This window comes from Capra hircus, chromosome 4 (assembly GCF_001704415.2).
Source record: "Capra hircus breed San Clemente chromosome 4, ASM170441v1, whole genome shotgun sequence".
In the NCBI taxonomy this organism is placed as follows: Eukaryota; Metazoa; Chordata; class Mammalia; order Artiodactyla; family Bovidae; genus Capra; species Capra hircus.
In genome coordinates, this window is record NC_030811.1 from 2,445,631 (window position 1) to 2,463,670 (window position 18,040).

At 49.0% G+C, this 18,040-nt stretch overlaps 1 protein-coding gene across 6 annotated transcripts in view; it reads right to left on the reverse strand.

Annotated features, from left to right (window-relative positions):
• Positions 1-18,040, reverse strand: part of RBM33 (RNA binding motif protein 33) — a 109,095-nt gene that overhangs the window by 24,271 nt on the left and 66,784 nt on the right. For all 6 annotated transcript variants that reach the window (XM_018046652.1, XM_018046653.1, XM_018046647.1 and 3 more), the window contains 5 exons: positions 8,702-8,834; positions 7,973-8,316; positions 6,487-6,759; positions 4,684-4,971; positions 745-1,398 (listed from right to left, as the gene is read on the reverse strand). In XM_018046652.1, coding sequence (XP_017902141.1) covers positions 745-1,398; positions 4,684-4,971; positions 6,487-6,759; positions 7,973-8,316; positions 8,702-8,834 — 1,692 coding nt within the window. The remainder of the gene's footprint in view (positions 1-744; positions 1,399-4,683; positions 4,972-6,486; positions 6,760-7,972; positions 8,317-8,701; positions 8,835-18,040) is intronic.

The following is an 18,040-nucleotide window of genomic DNA, read 5'->3' on the forward strand; positions in this document are numbered from 1 at the left end:
ACTGGCCAGCTATACAGGCCATGGGGTCGCAGAGTCGGACATGACTGAGTGGCCGGGCAGCAGCGCTCTACACGGGCTGACAGGAGGGTCTCCTGCAGCAGGGCCTATCTGCAGCCAGCCTGCTCGGTTTCAGCGCTGGGCTTACCCAGACTTCAAAGGCAGGCTGCTTTGCCACAGACGCTCTAAGGCAGGCTCCGAGCTAAGGTGAGGAAAGGAGTGACGTGCATCCCACTTCTGAAGGATACCGCAGGAAGACCCCCTTTCTCCTCAAACAGGGATGGGGGAGTGGAGCAACCAGCCTGAACTGGAAGACAGGAAATGGTGTCTGGGACAAAGGTGCTTAAAAGCAACACACACTGTTCCCTCCCCACCCATAGGCACTCACTGAATCTAAAGCTACACGCAACAGATTATCTTTTTTGTGGTAAAGGAAATTTTTTAAAACAAATTTGAGGATTCTATTATAAATTATCTACAAAAAGAAGTTAAAAATTCTACAAAACTCCTAAATCAGGACTTTAGGAATTGTCACACTGGTTTTCCACTAAGACTCAAAGAGACCTGAAGCAGGGGTCCCAGCGGGCAGCAGCATGTCAAGGACCCTCCCACAGCACTTTGGGGGACAGGGGCTACCCACGGGACTGCAGAGGGTGACCTGACCCCACCTTCACAGACTCTCTGGGAGCTGGGACACACTCAGAGAAACACAGAGTCCAAGAGGCCCTGGTGACCTCGTCAACTTACCCCGCCTGACAACTTAATCACCCTGACCTTGGAGCCGACGTGCGGCCCGTCTCCACCGCCGCTGTTGGCCCGGTGCATGACAGTCCTCTTGGCGCCGGGCTTGGCCTCCGGGGGCCGGCCTTGGAGGGATGCGGCCCGAGCGGTCTGCGAGGGGGGCGGCGGCCCCTCCCCACCGGCGGGCTTCACCTGCAGGACTCTGTGCTGAGCTGGGCTCTGAGGTATGGCTCTGGCCTGTCTCAAGTGTTTCAGTGGCTTCATCTGTTGTCCTGGATACTGTGTGTGAGCACCAGACGGCACAAAGCCCGACGTTTTGGGTGGAACGTTTGCAACGGCCGCATCCTGGTTTTTGACAAGGAGTCTGTTTTTCACGTTGGGTCTGACCGGAGGAGGCCCCGGGAAGGGGAGCAGCGGGTTGCCGTTGGCAGGTGGCGGGGCAGGCGTCTGCTCGCCGGGAGCGGCGGGGGTGGGCGGGGCACAGAGCTGCGGCGGCGGCTGCGGCTGCTGCTGCGCCAGCCTCTCGAGCAGCTCCTTCTTCCGGGCGCCCGCCTGCTGCTGCCGCCGCAGCTCCTTCTGCTTCAGGATCTCTTCTCGCAGGCGCTTCTGCTCCTCTATCTTCAGACGGTACAACCTCGTTTCTTCATCTTCATCAGGAAACTGAAACCAGAAACACAAGTGCTTCACTCTGGAGTACGAGGCGAGCTACAGTTCCAGTCTGTTTCAACAAACTTAAGAAAAGGCACTTTCTAAAAACCCTTTAATTCAGGGTCTGAAACAAACCATTCAAATCTGCCTGTACACTTTAAGTGGAACTCCTTCCCCAGGGGAGGGAAAAAAAATTTACACAGCTAAAGCTAATTTGGAAAATCTTATCAGAATATTAACAATGAAATAATGTAAATTTCCACTCATTTACAACTTTAAATCAATTAAACTATTCATTTACGATATCAAAGTATGTTTGAAATGGAAACTGCAACAGCAGGGAGGCCCTGCTGTCACACAGGTTTTATCTGGCTCTTCTCTGACGAACCAACAAAAGGTGGGGTGTAAATGACCTGAAAGGGCCTGATTAGAACTATTGATTTTTCGTACAGAATTTTCAGTCTGATCTCAAACTCATTTGTCACAGAATAATTGCTTATAATGAACAGCCAAGTCAATCTCTCTGACCTTGAACTCATGTACTCTCCTCAGAATCAAAATGCTGCCAACTGCAGTATTGGAATATTAATGGTATACAAGGGATGCCTTTAATACGCCAGCCTCAAACCACTCCAAGTCTATCAAAAGAATCTTTATAAACTCCAGTAATTTTCAAAAAAAAGCATTCAGAGAGGAAACTTTATTAGAAGTTAAGCATGCTTAAAATCATAATAATTTTCTTTCAAAAAAATCATAGATATCATCACTCACAGAACCTTTACAAGAGAATGTAATAGGGTTTAATCTACCCAGAATTCACTGTTAACAAACAACCCTTACAAGCTTGGAATTAAAAGACCAAAGCCTCCCTCACAGCTCACTCGGTGAAGGATGTGCCTGCAGTGCAGGAGACCCGGGTTCGATCCCTGGGTCGGGAAGATCCCCTGAAAAAGGGAATAGAACCCACTCCAGTATTCTTGCTTGGAGAATCTCATGGACAGAGGAGCCTGGCGAGCTACAGTTCCATGGGGCTGCAAGAATCGGACACGACTGAGCGACTAAACCACCACCGTAAGACTAAAACACCGCTGAGGTTGCTGGTGCCCCCAGGGCCCATGCACCGGACCCACAAGACACAGAGCCGAGGCCTCGCTACCTGCATCTCAGAAGCAATTCTGACCAACTTGGTCATCTAACTTCAAACAGCAAATCTGAAGCTGGAAGGGACATTAGGGGAAGACAGGAAAACAGACGTTCAAAAAGCCCAAGAGCCAGGTCATCCTGGGGCAACAGTAACAGGTCCAGAGGGCCCACTGTTTCAAAGGCAGGACAGTTAACACCCACTCGGATTTTTCCCCAAGGAGTCAAAAACAGTTACAGTATGTCCAAGAATATAGGTAGAAATATTTTGAAATAGACTTGTCCTTTATTTTATCAACTGGGTGAATATAAGAGAAATCACATTTCACATTTACCTAAGCAAAACAAATAGAAGACTTTAAAAAGCAAAAAAAAAAATAAAAAAAGCCCACACCAAAAACTGTACTCCTGGTTACACTCCATGTACACTGTGGCCACCTGCAAGTTCCACTTCATGTACAAAGTGCCCATTTTCCTCTAGAGAAGACGTCTTCAGAAGCCTGCTTAAACCGACTACTATGGAAGGGACGGGCAGATGTGCCCAACAGTGTGCCTAAAAAGCCACTTTCCTCATTTTATTTAGCCACTGTCATCATACAAGTGTATGTGACCTCACTTTCCTGAGCCAAATCCATTTATACGTGAGTTAGGAACTACCTACATAAACTAAAAGCAAGATAAAACTGCTAGCAAAGATTTCTAAATTATCCCAGTCCACTTTGTAAATCTATATTATTTTTTCATATATTGATTTTAAAACCGTAATGTCACCCTTCTTCTAATAATATGTTTTTACATGTTAGCTCAATATTTTTACTTTATATTTATACTTCTGATTTGGAAGCATTACCGTAACAACTGCTACAATAATTTATTAGAAGACAATCTAACAGAAAACACAACTTGCTTATATTCTTACCTGAGGAAAGTCTTTGTGCCATTACTCTTTTATATGTTAAGTCGATTAGCATTAAGTTAATCCACAATACTTCTTACGTTCTACACAGCACTATAAAATTAGCGTAACTTTCACATACAGGTCTTCCACCACGTCTGACACACACACCCAGTAGCATGGGATACGTGGAGTCACAGGCCCAGAGCCGCTCTGCTAGCGATGGCAGTGGGCTGTGCAGGGGTGTGCCCTGGCCTGCACTACACTGGACACCCAGGCTTTGTGAAAGCTGCATCACATGAGCCACTGCCCAGCCTCCGTGTCTGTAATTCTAGGGGGAGCCCAGAGGGAACTCCAGGGGTCCCAGAGGGAAGCTGCAGGGAAGCACTCGATAAGCGCACTCACTACTTGGACAGGAGGCCAATGGACGGAAGAGGCTTGTCCCAGGAGTAAGCTAATAAATTTTACTAATGGAAAGAAATATTCTAAAAATTTTAAGCTGCATGACTAAGCAATCAAAACTATATCAAATAACATCTCAATTGGAAATCACGTAGAACGCTGATGTGCATTTTTATTTATTCTTACCTATTTATACCTAGTTAGAAATCAGCAATAATATACACAATTCAAAACAAAACACGCCCACCCCCCATTTTATTTAAAGGTCCATAGTAAAACTGGTCCTACCTCCTGGTAGTCCACAGGATAAAAGCAGAGCAAGTCGCAGGAACGTGACAGTATATGTCAGGGGTCGGCTAACTAAGGCCCATGGGCCAAATTCAGCCCAGCACCGACTCTTCACGCAAAGTGCTCACAGCACACAGCCGTGCCCACCCATGCAGGAGCCGTCTATAACTGCTTCTGTGCTAACCCTAAAGAGCCAAGTCATTCTGAGAGACCATCCGGACTATAAAGCCTGAGGTATTTATCATCTGGGCCTTTTAGAGAAGCCGTCTGTTAAGATTCCTGATACACACAGACTGTGCAACATGTAACTGCAACTGTATAAATACATAAAACAATCTAATACAGGGCCAGGGAGAATGAAACTACCTTCTATGAATATGGGGGTTAGGCTACAAGGAGGAACCGGTGAAAAGAAAGTGGGAAGATTCTGGGAAGAACACACTGGATGCTAAGTGTGTTCTAAGCAGGTAACAAGTACTTACCTCTTACCTAAGAGGCACAGGTTGATTATAAGATCTCCCTGTTTGAGTCCAAGTATTATTTTTTAATTAAAAAGAAAAAAAGAGCCCCACCTCTGGTTCGGTCTTTGCTTCCTCTTTCGGCTGACCCACAGGGCTAAGCGGCTTGACTCTCCCTTCGGCCTTCCCCTGCGCGTTCCTGGGCCCCAGCCCGGGCCTCGAGGGGGGAGACGTGCTCATGATGGGCTTCACTTGGGCCGCAGGCGTGGAGGAGCAGCGGCTGGTGCTCATCTCGATGACATGAGGCGGCGCGATCGGCAACTCGCGCAGATTGCTATTCCTCGGAGCCGTGGGCTGCATCTGCTGCATTGGCCGCTTGGTGACGTTCTGGGAAGCCGTGCTCTGTCGCAGGAAGCAAGAGATCCTCATCACACCTGGAGACTCAGGGGAAGAAGCTGGGCACACGGGCTCAATCTGACTGGGTGACTGCTCTTCTGGGAGGCGGACACTGTCCCGCTGGGAAGCCTTTTCTTGCTATATAAATGCCTCTTGCTCTCTGTAGCAGCATACCCTAGAGCTAAGCCCTGGGGCTGGGAAAGGCACCAAACCGGCCTGCGGACAGCCTCCTCTGTAAGGATATTACACCAGTTGACTGCAGTAGGTGCCTTACAGGACGGGGACATTTTTAACAGAATCAACAGAGCAATCAACTCCTGCATGAGCAGTCAGCTGGGTTACTGGCGCCCCCACGGTCAACGGGCCCCTAAATTCCAGGTAGAACAAAGAATGAAGCATTAAGTTAGTGCTCTAAAAAAACTACACTCTGGAGGAGAAAGATGCCCGAAGGGTTTCATCGGAGAGGACACTTGTCAGTCATGTTCGTTCTCAGGATTCTCAACAGACCTCACAGCTGGAGGAGCATGCAGATCTGTGAGAGGCCAGCTAGGGAGTACCCAAGGCGGCTCAGCTCAAGGCTGGGGGCATCGTCTGCCGCTCTGCTTATAAGATGAAGTCCAGGTTACAAAGCACCCTCTTTCCAGATCTAGAAATTCTTTCCAATTTTTTATATCATTTTAGTCTCTATGTCACTTAAAGAAAAACACAGGTTTGCTTCCTGGTGGTTCAGATAAGAAAGAATTCACCTGCAATGGAAATGACTTGGGTTCAATCCCTGGGCGGAGAAGGAAATGGCAACCCACTCCAGTACTCTCGCCCGGAAAATCTCAGGAACAGAGGAGCCTGGTGGGCTATAGTCCATGGGGTCACAAAGAGTCAGACACCACTGAGCTGACTTAGCATGCGTGCATCTAATGGGGGACAAGACAGTAATGATGACTAATCTTTAACTTTCAAAGCAACAGGCTAGTCTCTTTCGATGCCTGACAAGCCACACATCTGCTGACAGGGTTTGAATTGATGCGGCTCTCCCCCATGATTAAGCTCTAGGAAGGCAGGAAATGCGTCTCTCTTGTGCAATGAATGCTCTATTGCCAGGAACTAGAGTAGCACCTGACAACAATGGATGTTCAATGAATTCTTCCTGAATTCACTGACATGCATTAGTTGCCAAGGAGTTAGGGATAACCTCAGGACCGAGTGATAAACCGCTGGAGTCAGGGAGGGCCTCAGGACCGAGTGATAAACCGCTGGAGTCAGGGAGGCCCTCGGGACCGAGTGATAAACCGCTGGAGTCAGGGAGGGCCTCGGGAACGAGTGATAAACCGCTGGAGTCAGGGAGGCCCTCGGGACCGAGTGATAAACCGCTGGCAAAGGTAGGATGACTATCACCCAAAAATCTTTCCTAAAGTTATGCGTCAATCAATAACCTCATCTATCACTACAGAAATAGGCAGATACACCAAAGTCCTGTGCCAGAACAGGCGTCCCCGGAGCCGGCTGAGGACACGGGACACTCACGTGCCGCAGCCCCGGGCGCTGGGGGCACTGCATCCGGCTGCTGCTGGGCTGAGGCTGGGTCGCCGGCATGTGAGGCCTGAACTGGGGCTGAGCCACGGGCATCAGCGGCGGGGGTGGCACGGAGAGGTGGTGGTGGTGCTGCTGCGGCTGGTGCGGAGGCTGGTGCGGTGGGGGCGGCTGCAGCGGGGGCTGCAGCGGGGGCTGGAGCGGGGGCTGCTGCTGCGGCTGCGGTTGCGGCTGGTGTGGCGGGGGCAGCGGGGGATGCAGCGGCCCCTTTCAGGCCAAAAGAGAGACAGAAGACAGTTTACCACGTGTGAACTAGTCACACTCCAGTGCAGCCACTTCCCTAAAGACCCCAACACCAGAAGGAACTTCAAGCGGCACTAAATTTCATTTCAGATTGGTTGGTGAAGGTGAGTAATACCTTAAAGGCAGTAATAAGCCAAAAGCTACTATCTGGCATTTTCCATCTGCTCTAAACCCTCAATTCTGAACTTCCAGGAACGTATCCTGAGGAAATAACTAAGGAGGAAGGAAGCACAGCCTCAGGGACGCTCTCTGCAGCACTGTGTCTAATACCCAAGCACTGAAAGAACCAACACGTGCCTGCGCTGGGGACAGCCAGATAATGCCAACTGCTGCAGCAGCGAAAGATACTCACCACCATGAAAAGATGGCAGTAAGAAGCTAACTGGGCAAAGAGAGCATCGTGAGGATGCCAGCACTGAGGAGAATGAGAGGTGTGTCACCCCGGCATCTGGGGTGACTGTTTCCAGATGGTGGAACCAGAGTGAACCCATGCCTATGGCAGCGAAATAGAGGAGTCCTAATCACTCGTCCACCAGGGAATTCCCAAATTATATTTTTTTAATAAAATAATTTAGGAAGACAATTTTTATCTTACTTTAACATCTTAAGAAAGAACCGTTTATCTGTTTTTATTTTAGGTCCATATTCTATGTGGTTTCTGAACAATTGGTTCAAGCATATCATCATTACACACCTTAAGAGGAAACTTAAAAATATAAGATGAAAGCTTCTGGCTAAGAGCACACTCCAGCAGCTGATGAAAAAACCCACCAGCAGAGGGCACTCAAATCTCTCAAATAATAAGGCAGCAGCAACCCGGTTTTCCCCACTACACACTGAAGGAACGTGACCTGATAGAGAAGCTGACTTCCTGTTAACCTCCTGAGAGTCTTGCAGTGATAGTGAAGGTATTATCAAAACATGTCCTAATTTCATTAGTAATATATAGGGACATCCTTTACAAAATCTTAATACTCAATTATTTATTTCCCCCCAAAATGACAATCACTATCTCCATTTTTCCTATGGTTAAGAAAAGAAGCAATATTAAGAAAGTTGTCTTTAATCAAGAGTACATGAAGTTTAACCTCTGTTCTCTAAACACTCTCCATGTCTCAGTAGACTAGAATGAAAAGGTGGAGCTTGTCCTTCAGATTCTGAACCACAAGCCACTCACCTGCAGACTGGGCTGCGTGTGGGTGGGCAGGAAGGGCTGTCCCGGGCCCGGCAGGAAGGGTTGGCGAGGAGGGATGAAGGGCCTCGTGGCCGCAGACCCCGGCTGGCTGAAGTGCAGGAGCCCCACAGGCCCTGGCGGCTGGAGGGTTGGCCTCACGGGCCTCTCTCTGGGGAACACAGGCTGCTGCCCCTGCTGACTGAACGCTGGGCCGGGCTGGGTGAACGGCAAGGGGCTGGGCGTGGGCACAGGGTGACCGCTGCTGAGGAGCGTGGGAGGAGGAGGCGGTGGGGGGGGACTTCGTTGCTCCAGGAAGAGATGGCTCGGGAACCTTGGCTCTCCTGAAACTGAGGGGATTTGCAACGTTAATTGCCTCTAGTTACACAGAGCACTCTGTAGAAATTCGCTTTATGGACTGTGCTGCTAAGGATAGAAGTTACACGTGGTGGCTGGAGGTGAGTATCTAAAAAGAACGCTAGATTTTGCCTCTGTGTTTCCAGATCGCTTCCTTAGTTATTCTCCATAGATGATGGCCTCTTTCATGGGAGGTCTTCCCATTTCAGATGCCACTAGTGTCCGATTACAGCCTCTGAAATGACAGGCAGGGCTATGGCACAGAAAGCTGACTCTTCAGAGAATCTCTGGCTAGGGGCTGAGCATGGATAAAGCATGGACATGGCCAGGCACATGGCCTCACACAGCTCTGCTCCCATCCTCCGCACCCTCCTTTACCTCCTAAGAAGAAAGGGTCTCGCTCCTGGGGCGGGGGCGGGGCCCTCCACTGGTCCTGAAGAGGAAGCCGAGGGGGCTGGCTGAAGCTGTTGGGGACGGGGCCAGGTGTGTGCTGCGGGAACTCTGGAGGGCCCTAAAGAACAGTAGGAAAACAGGATGGAAGGCAGGAAAATAAGCGGTAATGTTCAGAAAGGTGCATCTGTGTTAAGTTTTCCTCTGAAAACATCAAGTAACTGATCTCCTGCAGCTCCACGCCCATCTACATACAACCTCATGTTACAAAACAGGTGTATTTTATATGTCTCTCCCAGAATTAAACAGTCAACCATCAAAATGCAACACCTAAAAAGTAACTGAATGTTTGCACAGTACTACAGAACCAGCAGAATATTATTTTTAAGCTTACTGAAATCCACGCAATTACTGACCTTCTTGCCCATTAATCTGAAAGACCAAATGTATACTTCCACCGTTCCTGACATTTATCTTCTCAAACATGCTACTCTTTGCTACCTTTCTGACAGGACCATAAGCCACAGCTATGAAGTTGCTTTACTTCAAAAGAAGAAAAAGAAATTGAATGTGTACTGTAACAAAGTCAGCCATGTCTGATGAAATAGGAAAATGTGAAAATGTTTAAGAAACCACATTACTACAAAAGAAATACTACAGTCAGATTCCACTGGCTAAAAAATTCTGAACTCTTACAGATTACCATTTTTCAAGAACTACATGTTATTAGGAAAAATTTACAAAAAAAAAAAAAACCCTAAAATTACTTACTTCTTTTTCAGCCAGTATTTTATAACTTTAAGTGAAATATCATCTAAAAAATTTTGAATCACTATATTATACACCCAGAACTAATATTGTAAATCAACTATATCTTGATTCTTAAAAAGTCATTTTTTTCAAGTATTTATGGAGAATTTTTAAAAATACATTTACTTAAGAAAGCCCCACATTTTATTTTTCCAGAAATTCATTAATTATATATACTATCATTCAATAACACTTTATTAAGTATTTCTCAACTTAAAAATCACTTTGCCATAAACTTGAAACTCTAATGATTTTCCTGTCCTTTTATTACTAATACAACTAGCTAGTCTCTCTAAATGTGGCATTCCATTGCAATGCTGAAAACACTTTTGCAAACTGCATGTGCTTTCCTTCTCTCTTTAGACAGCTGCTCTCTCCACAGCGTTTTAAGGACGATGCAAAATGAACACCAGAATAAACATCACAGCCCTGTAAGACCACTGGCTGTATGACATCAACAAAACTGTATTTAGACACAAACATTACTCTTCATAAAAAGACACAGAGACATGTGGTCAGAAAGCCGCAAAGATGACATTCTTGTAGTCTTTGTCTATGTGGGTGAAATCCAGGACATTCTCACCTCACAATGTTTGGCAGCTGACATAAAGGAACATCACTCCTCACTCTAGATAAAGGCATCAATTAAGATACAACTGAAGCAATAAATATCGGGAACTGACAAATGTCGGATTTATAACTGAGAATACATAACCGTATACTCTCAGACTAAACCATTACATTTTTGTACCCCTAATAAATGTATATGTTCTTATCACGATGTTAATTGGAAACTTCTAATATGATGCTGTGATATGGATGATCTTCCATATTCACTCTTCTGCACTGACGCAATACTATGCTGGAAAAGCCTATTTCCACCAGCATCAGCTGCCCTACACTGATACTGACTGGTCAAATCGCTCTAGGAATCCCGACGGACTTGCCTTCTGTCTTCCACTGCCACCTTCCCCCCATTTTAAAACGACTCGTATTTTTGTGTGCAGTCAATGAAATACGTAGTGTGCATTTACGTGGGTATTTTGTCAAGTAACTTAAAAAGAACAACTGTTAATAAAGTATGAAATACAGCATTAGTATCCTGTCTGCAGTCTTACAGACCTTCTTCCTCACATGTAAATGTATTTCAAAACTTTCTGTATGATAACATATAGGCAATCAAGGTCAAATCATTTTTTTTTAATGCTTAAATCATTTTTCTTGGAGTGGCCCAGAAAATAAAATTTAAAATTGTCTGCCCTGTTTTATGACAAGGTTTGACTTGTCACACTGCCTCCCATCTGTGCAACGTGATACACAAATTAGCAACGCTCACCTAAGTAAAACAGGGGCTCAACTATATGGCTTGCTGCCTCGAGCTATCATGGAGTGTACCTGCCTGTCCCCCCTCTAGAGGAGGGGACACCAAGAGACAGTTTCAGAAAGACCAGCACAGAAGGGGCACGTAAGAGGCATTAACCACACCACAGCCTCAAACAAGGTACTGGGTGTAAAAGGTCAAAGAAGTCACTAAATTTAAAGCCTTATAAAAATGAAACACATGCACTTTTCATGCGGTTTTAGCTTACAAAAAGTGAAGCATTAGCACATATCTGAAGACAAGTAAAAAACATTTTCAGCTTCACGGCATCCTAAGAAATGGTAGCTCCCTTCAGATAACTGCACAGGGATCACGTGTAAGCCGGTGTATGTGGCCTGCGTCAGGCCACCAGGGCAGGGTCTGCCTGGATGCAGGTTTGGCGGGGCAGACAGCACCCCGAGAGGCCTCAGGAAAGCCACGTGGATGTGGAAGTCGTCGTTGGCAGGACGGCTGTGCCAGGAAAGACCCTCACTCTGGCTGACCCCCCCATGTGCTGAGAAGTGGGCGTGAGACGCCGGGCTGGACCCGGGGGGCTTACTGGCGCTGTCACCGGGACTTGGGGTTGATGCCCTGCCTCCCTGGCTAGTCTGACAGCCCCAAGCGCGCATGGTGGGACCCAGTGAGGCCCAGCCAGAGTTGGCACCGAGGCTCGTGCCTGGGCACCATCACAAGAGGGAGAGAGAGCCCTCCCTGCTTCCCAGCACTCGCTCTCCGCACGAGAGCCCCTGCTTCCAGTGCACTCCCGCGGGGCAGCAGCAGCAGCGGCTGCAGCCATCGGCATGGGAGTCAAGTCACTCTGAGCAGCCTGCCCAAGCACTTGCTTCGCAGGCAGGATGGGCGGGGACCGGACTTGACGGCCACGGCCTCCACCGCCCCGGCTCCCGCCCCGCCCGCCTGAGCTCCCCAATGCACAGTGAGGGCAGAGGGACGTGCCCAGCTTCACAGCCAAGGAAATCCAATCACGTGACACTATTATATTTTACTTCTTAATCGTAGATTTCAGTACCCAAGAAAAACAAGTTAAAATACAGTAGGGGAAGTTTCAATGCATATAAGTCATCAAAATGACTAAATCTGGGGATTCTAAAAATGATACTTTCCCGACTCAGACATGAAAATCAGTTTATAACTATTATGCAAAACATGAGTTCTGGAAACCATTGCATTCTGTACAAACGTCCACATCCTGACTTCTTCAGGAAAATGTTCACTCTGTGCTTCTGTTTCAACCAAAATGTGAGCCCTCTCATAAGCCCCTGGTTCAGACACTTCCTCTTCCCTGTCCCTCCTTCATTCTCCTGCCAGTGGTCTGTCCTGGGGCCGCGCTGCTCCAGGAGACACTGTGTGCGCCCAGGCCAAGGTGGGCCCCTGAGCCCACGCCCCCACAGAACCCCAGGCACTCCTGGGTGGAGCGCTACACGCCACGTCACACCCCCGCCGAGCTGCCACTTCCTCTCGACAGGCCCAGCAGCATCCCTCGCGGCTCCCTGGCTGCCCGGGACACTCTCCCACGCTCCCGCCCCTCGGGCTTCCTCCCCAGCTGCACCTCCATCCACAGACAACTTTTTGCCATGAATCATGTGCTCCAGGCTAATGTTAGCAGTACTCTAGAAATTTTTATTCGCATTCTGATACTGCATTTGGCCAGCTTTCACGTAAAAAACAGGAACAAGATGCTGAATTACAACAGCAGTTGGAACTATTACACTACTGATTTGCTGACAAGCTTTCAATCTGAACTACAGTTAGCACACTTCAGGACTCGCAACTCATTAGCTGTATCAGTCATTGCTATGCTAGCGAGTTGACCAAAGAGGACGGACATAGAGAGATGGTATCAGAAAGAAGGGTGGGAAGACTAAAAAGCGTTTTCTGAGAGAGAGAGAGAGTCCTATAAATAAGGCTGTTCCGGACGACTCACTGGAGAGCAGCATCACTCAGGGGACCTCACTAACTTTATAAGACCCCCACTGGTCCCCCTAGGAAGTGAGACAAAGTTTAACTTCTGTTGTTCAGAAGCACTGTTCTCAGAGCCCCTCGTCCAGGGCTTCCAGCACCCCACCCAGCCCAGCCCACTTCCGCTTCGGTCCCAAGCGGCCACTGAAGGACACACGAGGTCTGCAGTGTTGCCGGCTGCACCGTCAACGCCTGGAAGGCGGAAGAGCTGCACGTGTGGAAGAATCACTCCAGAGCTGCCGCTTCCGCTCAGCTCCCCAGAAGCCAGCAGTGGCGGATTCTCTGTCTTGCTTCCCTGATTCTGCTCACAGTTTAAAGAAGCTTGAAGAACTTCCTAACTTTTCTGTCCTGCCAACAAACACGGCTTTCTTCGTTACTTAACATGTGAAGTCACAATACTTCACAGCATTTCACCTATCAGGCTCACATCACGCTGGGAAAACCCTCAGCGTGTTCCTCTGACATCTGCGGTTATTTATAAACTCTGCCTTTTGTTTATAAACGCACCTTAGAGCCACAAGTCTCACCCCCGCAGATGAAGCTCTGGTCATGTGGCTGCTGCAACGGAGCTCTTTACAAGCTCTCTCTCCTTCCGTCACACAGGAGATTTCAAGTCCACCCAAACACAGGTTCTCTTATGACAGACTGGGCAAAGTGTCGGTGGAGAAACACACTGGCTTTCCCCACTGTAAGTTAGTAGGAAGCTTGCTACTTTTTGACTTTTACTATGCAGAGGCGGAAAGCAGGGCACACATCCTCTCCTTAACCCCTTCAGCCTTTCCTAAAAGGAAGCAGTTACAGAGTTACAAGAATGACCTCAAAGGAGACTGATGTAGCTAGCTTTCAGAAAAAATTCCAAGCTGCCTGAGTGTCTCTAAACACTTTCAGATTTCCTGGGAGATTATTTTGAATATTTCTAACTTCTAAGGACAATTTTTGATATTAAACTGAACATATATGGGATTATGAATCTTGCCCTCCTTGGAATCTTCAGATTGTGATTTTTAGCTCCCTCCCAAACCTTCCCTTTTACTAATCATCCCTGTGCTAACAGCATGTACACAAGCATTCAGGTGTTCTTTAGCAATATACAACAAAGCTGCAGAATTCTTTCTGCATCAGCAATACTTCGGAGAAGGCAATGGCACCCCACTCCAGGACTCTTGCCTAGAAAATCCTATGGACAGAGGAGCCTGGTAGGCTGTAGTCCATGGGGTCGCTAAGAGTCGGATTCGACTGAGCGACTTCACTTTCACTTTTCACTTTCATGCATTGGAGAAAGAAATGGCAACCCACTCCAGTGTTCTTGCCTGGAGAATCCCAGGGACGGGGGAGCCTGGTGGGCTGCCGTCTATGGGGTCGTACAGAGTCGGACACGACTGAAGTGACTTAGCAGCAATACTTCGGAAGGAATGATGCTAAAGCTGAAACTCCAGCACTTTGGCCACCTCATGCGAAGAGTTGACTCTTGGCCTGGAACTGTAACTTCCAAATGATCCTCCAGCCTAAAGCATCAGTGACTGAGAAAGTGGACTCCAGGGCTGGACTGACAGTCTCGGCCCGTGTCTCCCAGCCCTCCCGTTACAATCTCACTCACAGCCCAGCACACACCATCAAATCACTCTGGGCCTCGGCTCCCTCATCTATAGGACAGGGGAGACGGGTAGGACCCACCTCACGGGGGAAAACGAAGCGCACGCAAGCACTTAGAGTACCCAGCAGACGGCAGAGGCGCATCATGCTGTCGCTACCACCCTTCCTGGCACTCCTACAGGCAGCACTCCACCATAAACAAACACGTTACAGCTGTCTTAGCTTATCATTAGCATAATTAACGATTACATTGGGCTTGTGCTTAGTCGCTCAGTCGTGTCACACTCTTTGTGACCCCATGGACTGTAGCCCACCTGGTCCTCTGTCTATGGGATTTCCCAGCCAAGAAAGAATACTGGACTGGGTTGCCATTTCCTCCTCCAGGGAATCTTTCCAACCCAGGGATCGAACCTCCATCTCCTGCACTGACTGAGAGCCTCCGGGAGGAGAGAAAGGGAGGCAGGCCATGCTGGCCGAGGAGCCGGCGACCGGCCCCAGGTTCCTGAGCCTGGTAGATTCGGAGCACAGACAGGGCAGTCAGAACAGAGAGCAGCATGACCGACAGCCCCTGCTCCCCCCAACCTAACTTCAGGAAAGCAGCGTGCTATGACCTGCACATAATGATATCATACGGTCAGAGAGAAGGTAACACGAACCTGGAGACGCGCGTCCTCACCCTGCAACCACGTCCCTATGGTTAGAGAAGAGGGACCTTCCCTGCAGAATAGACGGAGGTGGGTGGGTACCCTCCAACACGGCTGTGAAGGAGCACACCCCAGGCCAGTGTCCTCCTCCTGGCTGCAGAGCCAACTGGAGAACCATGCCCCTGGAAAACGCATGACGATCCTAAAGCCACATGGCCCCGCGACCACTTTCAGGCAGACGGCACATGAGCACAGGTGATGGGGGCGAGCTGCCGGCCCGCTTCCAAGACAACTTCTCATGGATAGCCCTCCCTCTCTCCCCACCTGCCAGAGCTGGAGAGAGACCCGGGGTCCAGAGAAAGATGCCCAGAGCAGGGCGTAAGTGAGAAATAAGCTTCCCGAGGTGAGCCACCGAGGGCTCAGGGCTGTGGAGTCAGTCCACTCCGGCTGACACTCCCGCGCTGGGCACTCCGGGGCCGTCGCCACGCCGCCTTCACTGGCCAGGGCCAGATACCCCAGAAACGCACGTGCCACCCTGGCAGATGGCGGCGGGTTCACCGAGAACTCCCTGCCATAGCCACACACTCTGCCCAGGAAGGACAACTCAGGTCGGACTAACACTGCAGAGCCCTGCCCCCAACCCTGGAGGTCAGGCCAGGGCAGGGGCCTCTGACCAGAAACTCTATGTCAGCCCGGCTTCACCGCCCCTGTGCTACGCCCCCGTGCCCTTCCTAGCCCCTGCACCCAACCCCCCAGGCTCTGCTGCCCACACTACAGAGAGCTCCACTCAGGCAGCTCCTGCTCATGACACCTCTGAGCGCCCACCCGCCCTGCACAGAGCACGAGGCGGGAACGCACCGGAGCCGGGCCTCACCCCAGGGACAGACACGGGCACCCAGCCATGACGCTGCCGACTGCGGGCTATGCACAGCAAGGGCAGGGGCTTCCATTCACATCCCCTTTTCTGTCTCAATGTCTCACAGTCACCTCTGGGTATATAAGCGAGGGAGAGCATGTGCATGCTCTGAGGTCAGGAAAAACAGTAAATTCTAAAGGCAAAAGTCAGACGGCCATGGAGATTCCACAGCTGGCCTGAACGGGGAAAACAAATTAGGGGTGCTTATCTGATCAACCTGAGGCACTGATAAAAGGAGGGAAGGCCACAGATGCGATCTACAGCTTAGAAAGAAACAGCTGACTCAAGCTGAGTAAACAAGGAAATCTCTGCCTTTGGAAGAGGCTCAACAGAGTAACAATGGGGACGGGTTTTGTGGGCTTAACCTTGAAACTAAGGGACACTGGCAAGGTGCGGGAGCCTAGGACAGCCAGGTGGGGGCAGCAGGTGCCAGGGAAGGTCGTGGCAGGTCACACACAGGCCCCAAAGGACAGGAAAGCCACCCTGAGGAGGACAAACGAGAGAGACCAACACCAGGACAGAGCCAGCTTAACGATAAACGAATCCTGCCCAACCGGGAAGAAGCCCATTTCCAGGACGACAAACGCCTGCAGGAGAGCCAGGTGGAAGCAGAATGAGGAAGAGGGCAGGTAAAACAACAGATGGTTCAGACAGACAGACAGCGGCTGATGCCCCACATGCACAAGGACAAGGGCGCCGTCTCTGGCGGTGTCCGCCAGTGCTGGACACGAGGGAGACCATCTGGGAAGACACACAGGCCCCTGACTGCCTCCATTCGCCTCAACGGGCGACAGAAGTGGAGTCCGGATATCTAAACAGAAAAATTTTCAGCTCGAAGGTCCCAAAAGCTGCTGACTGTTACCAGTAAGTATCGGCTGTATAAAATACTTTAACAAATAGGTATCATTAAGCTCACAATACCATTTTTCCCTCACCATTTTCTGTTCTGTCTTGAATACCCATGTCACTTTCTTTTTCTCTACTTATACAACTTAAAACTCTGAACATGTATTTTATCTGTGTGGAAAAGCCTGTGAGTTGCGTCCCGAGTATGAACTCTCACCTCTCGCTCGGTAATGCAGGGACAACAGGGTGCCCAGCTGCGAGATCAGCAGGCCCGCCTTGAGACAAGACGAGCTGGCTGCTGGACGGGGCGGCCTCAGTGGGCACATGCGTCTGCCGCCTGCCCTTCTCCTCTTTCAGCCCGAAACTTGGGTAGGGGAAAACTGACAACACAGAACTGATTAACAACAGAGGTAACAATACAGAACTGCTACACCAACCAGGAAGAACTTTCTCTTTTATGCAAAAACTATGACACCAGGTTTGCTAAGTCACTGCTAACTGAACTGTCTGTTACATGCAGCCTCATTCACATCCTGGCTGATAACCCTAGTACGAACTGTATTTTTCATAAATACAGCAGAACCAATCACTTTTCCTTTAAGGGATGAAGAAGCTCAGGTTTACAGGGTTAAACTGAATTAGCCAGTTACACTGTCAATGGCAGAAAGCGAAGAGGAACTAAAAGAACATCCTGATGAAGGTGAAAGAGGAGAGTGAAAAAGCTGGTTTAAAACTCAGCATTCATGGAGATCATGGTCATGGCATCCGGTCCCATCACTTCATGACAAACAGACGGGGAAACAATGGAAGCAGTGACAGACTTCCATTTTCTTGGGCTCCAAAATCACTGTGGACAGTGACTGCAGCCACGAAAGTAAAAAGATGCTTACTCCTTGGAAGAAAAGCTATGACCAACCTAGACAGCATATTAAAAAGCAGAGACATTACTTTGCCAACAAAGGTCTGTATAGCCAAAGCTGTGGTTTTTCCAGTAGTCCTGTACAGATGTGAGAGTTGAACTATAAAGAAAGCTGAGTGCCGGAGAACTGATGCCTTTGAACTGTGGTGCTGGAGAAAATTCTTGAGAGTCCCCTGGACAGCAAGGAGATCAAACTAGTCCATCCTAAAGGAAATCAACCCTGAATATGCACTGGAAGGACTAATACTGAAGCTGAAGCTCC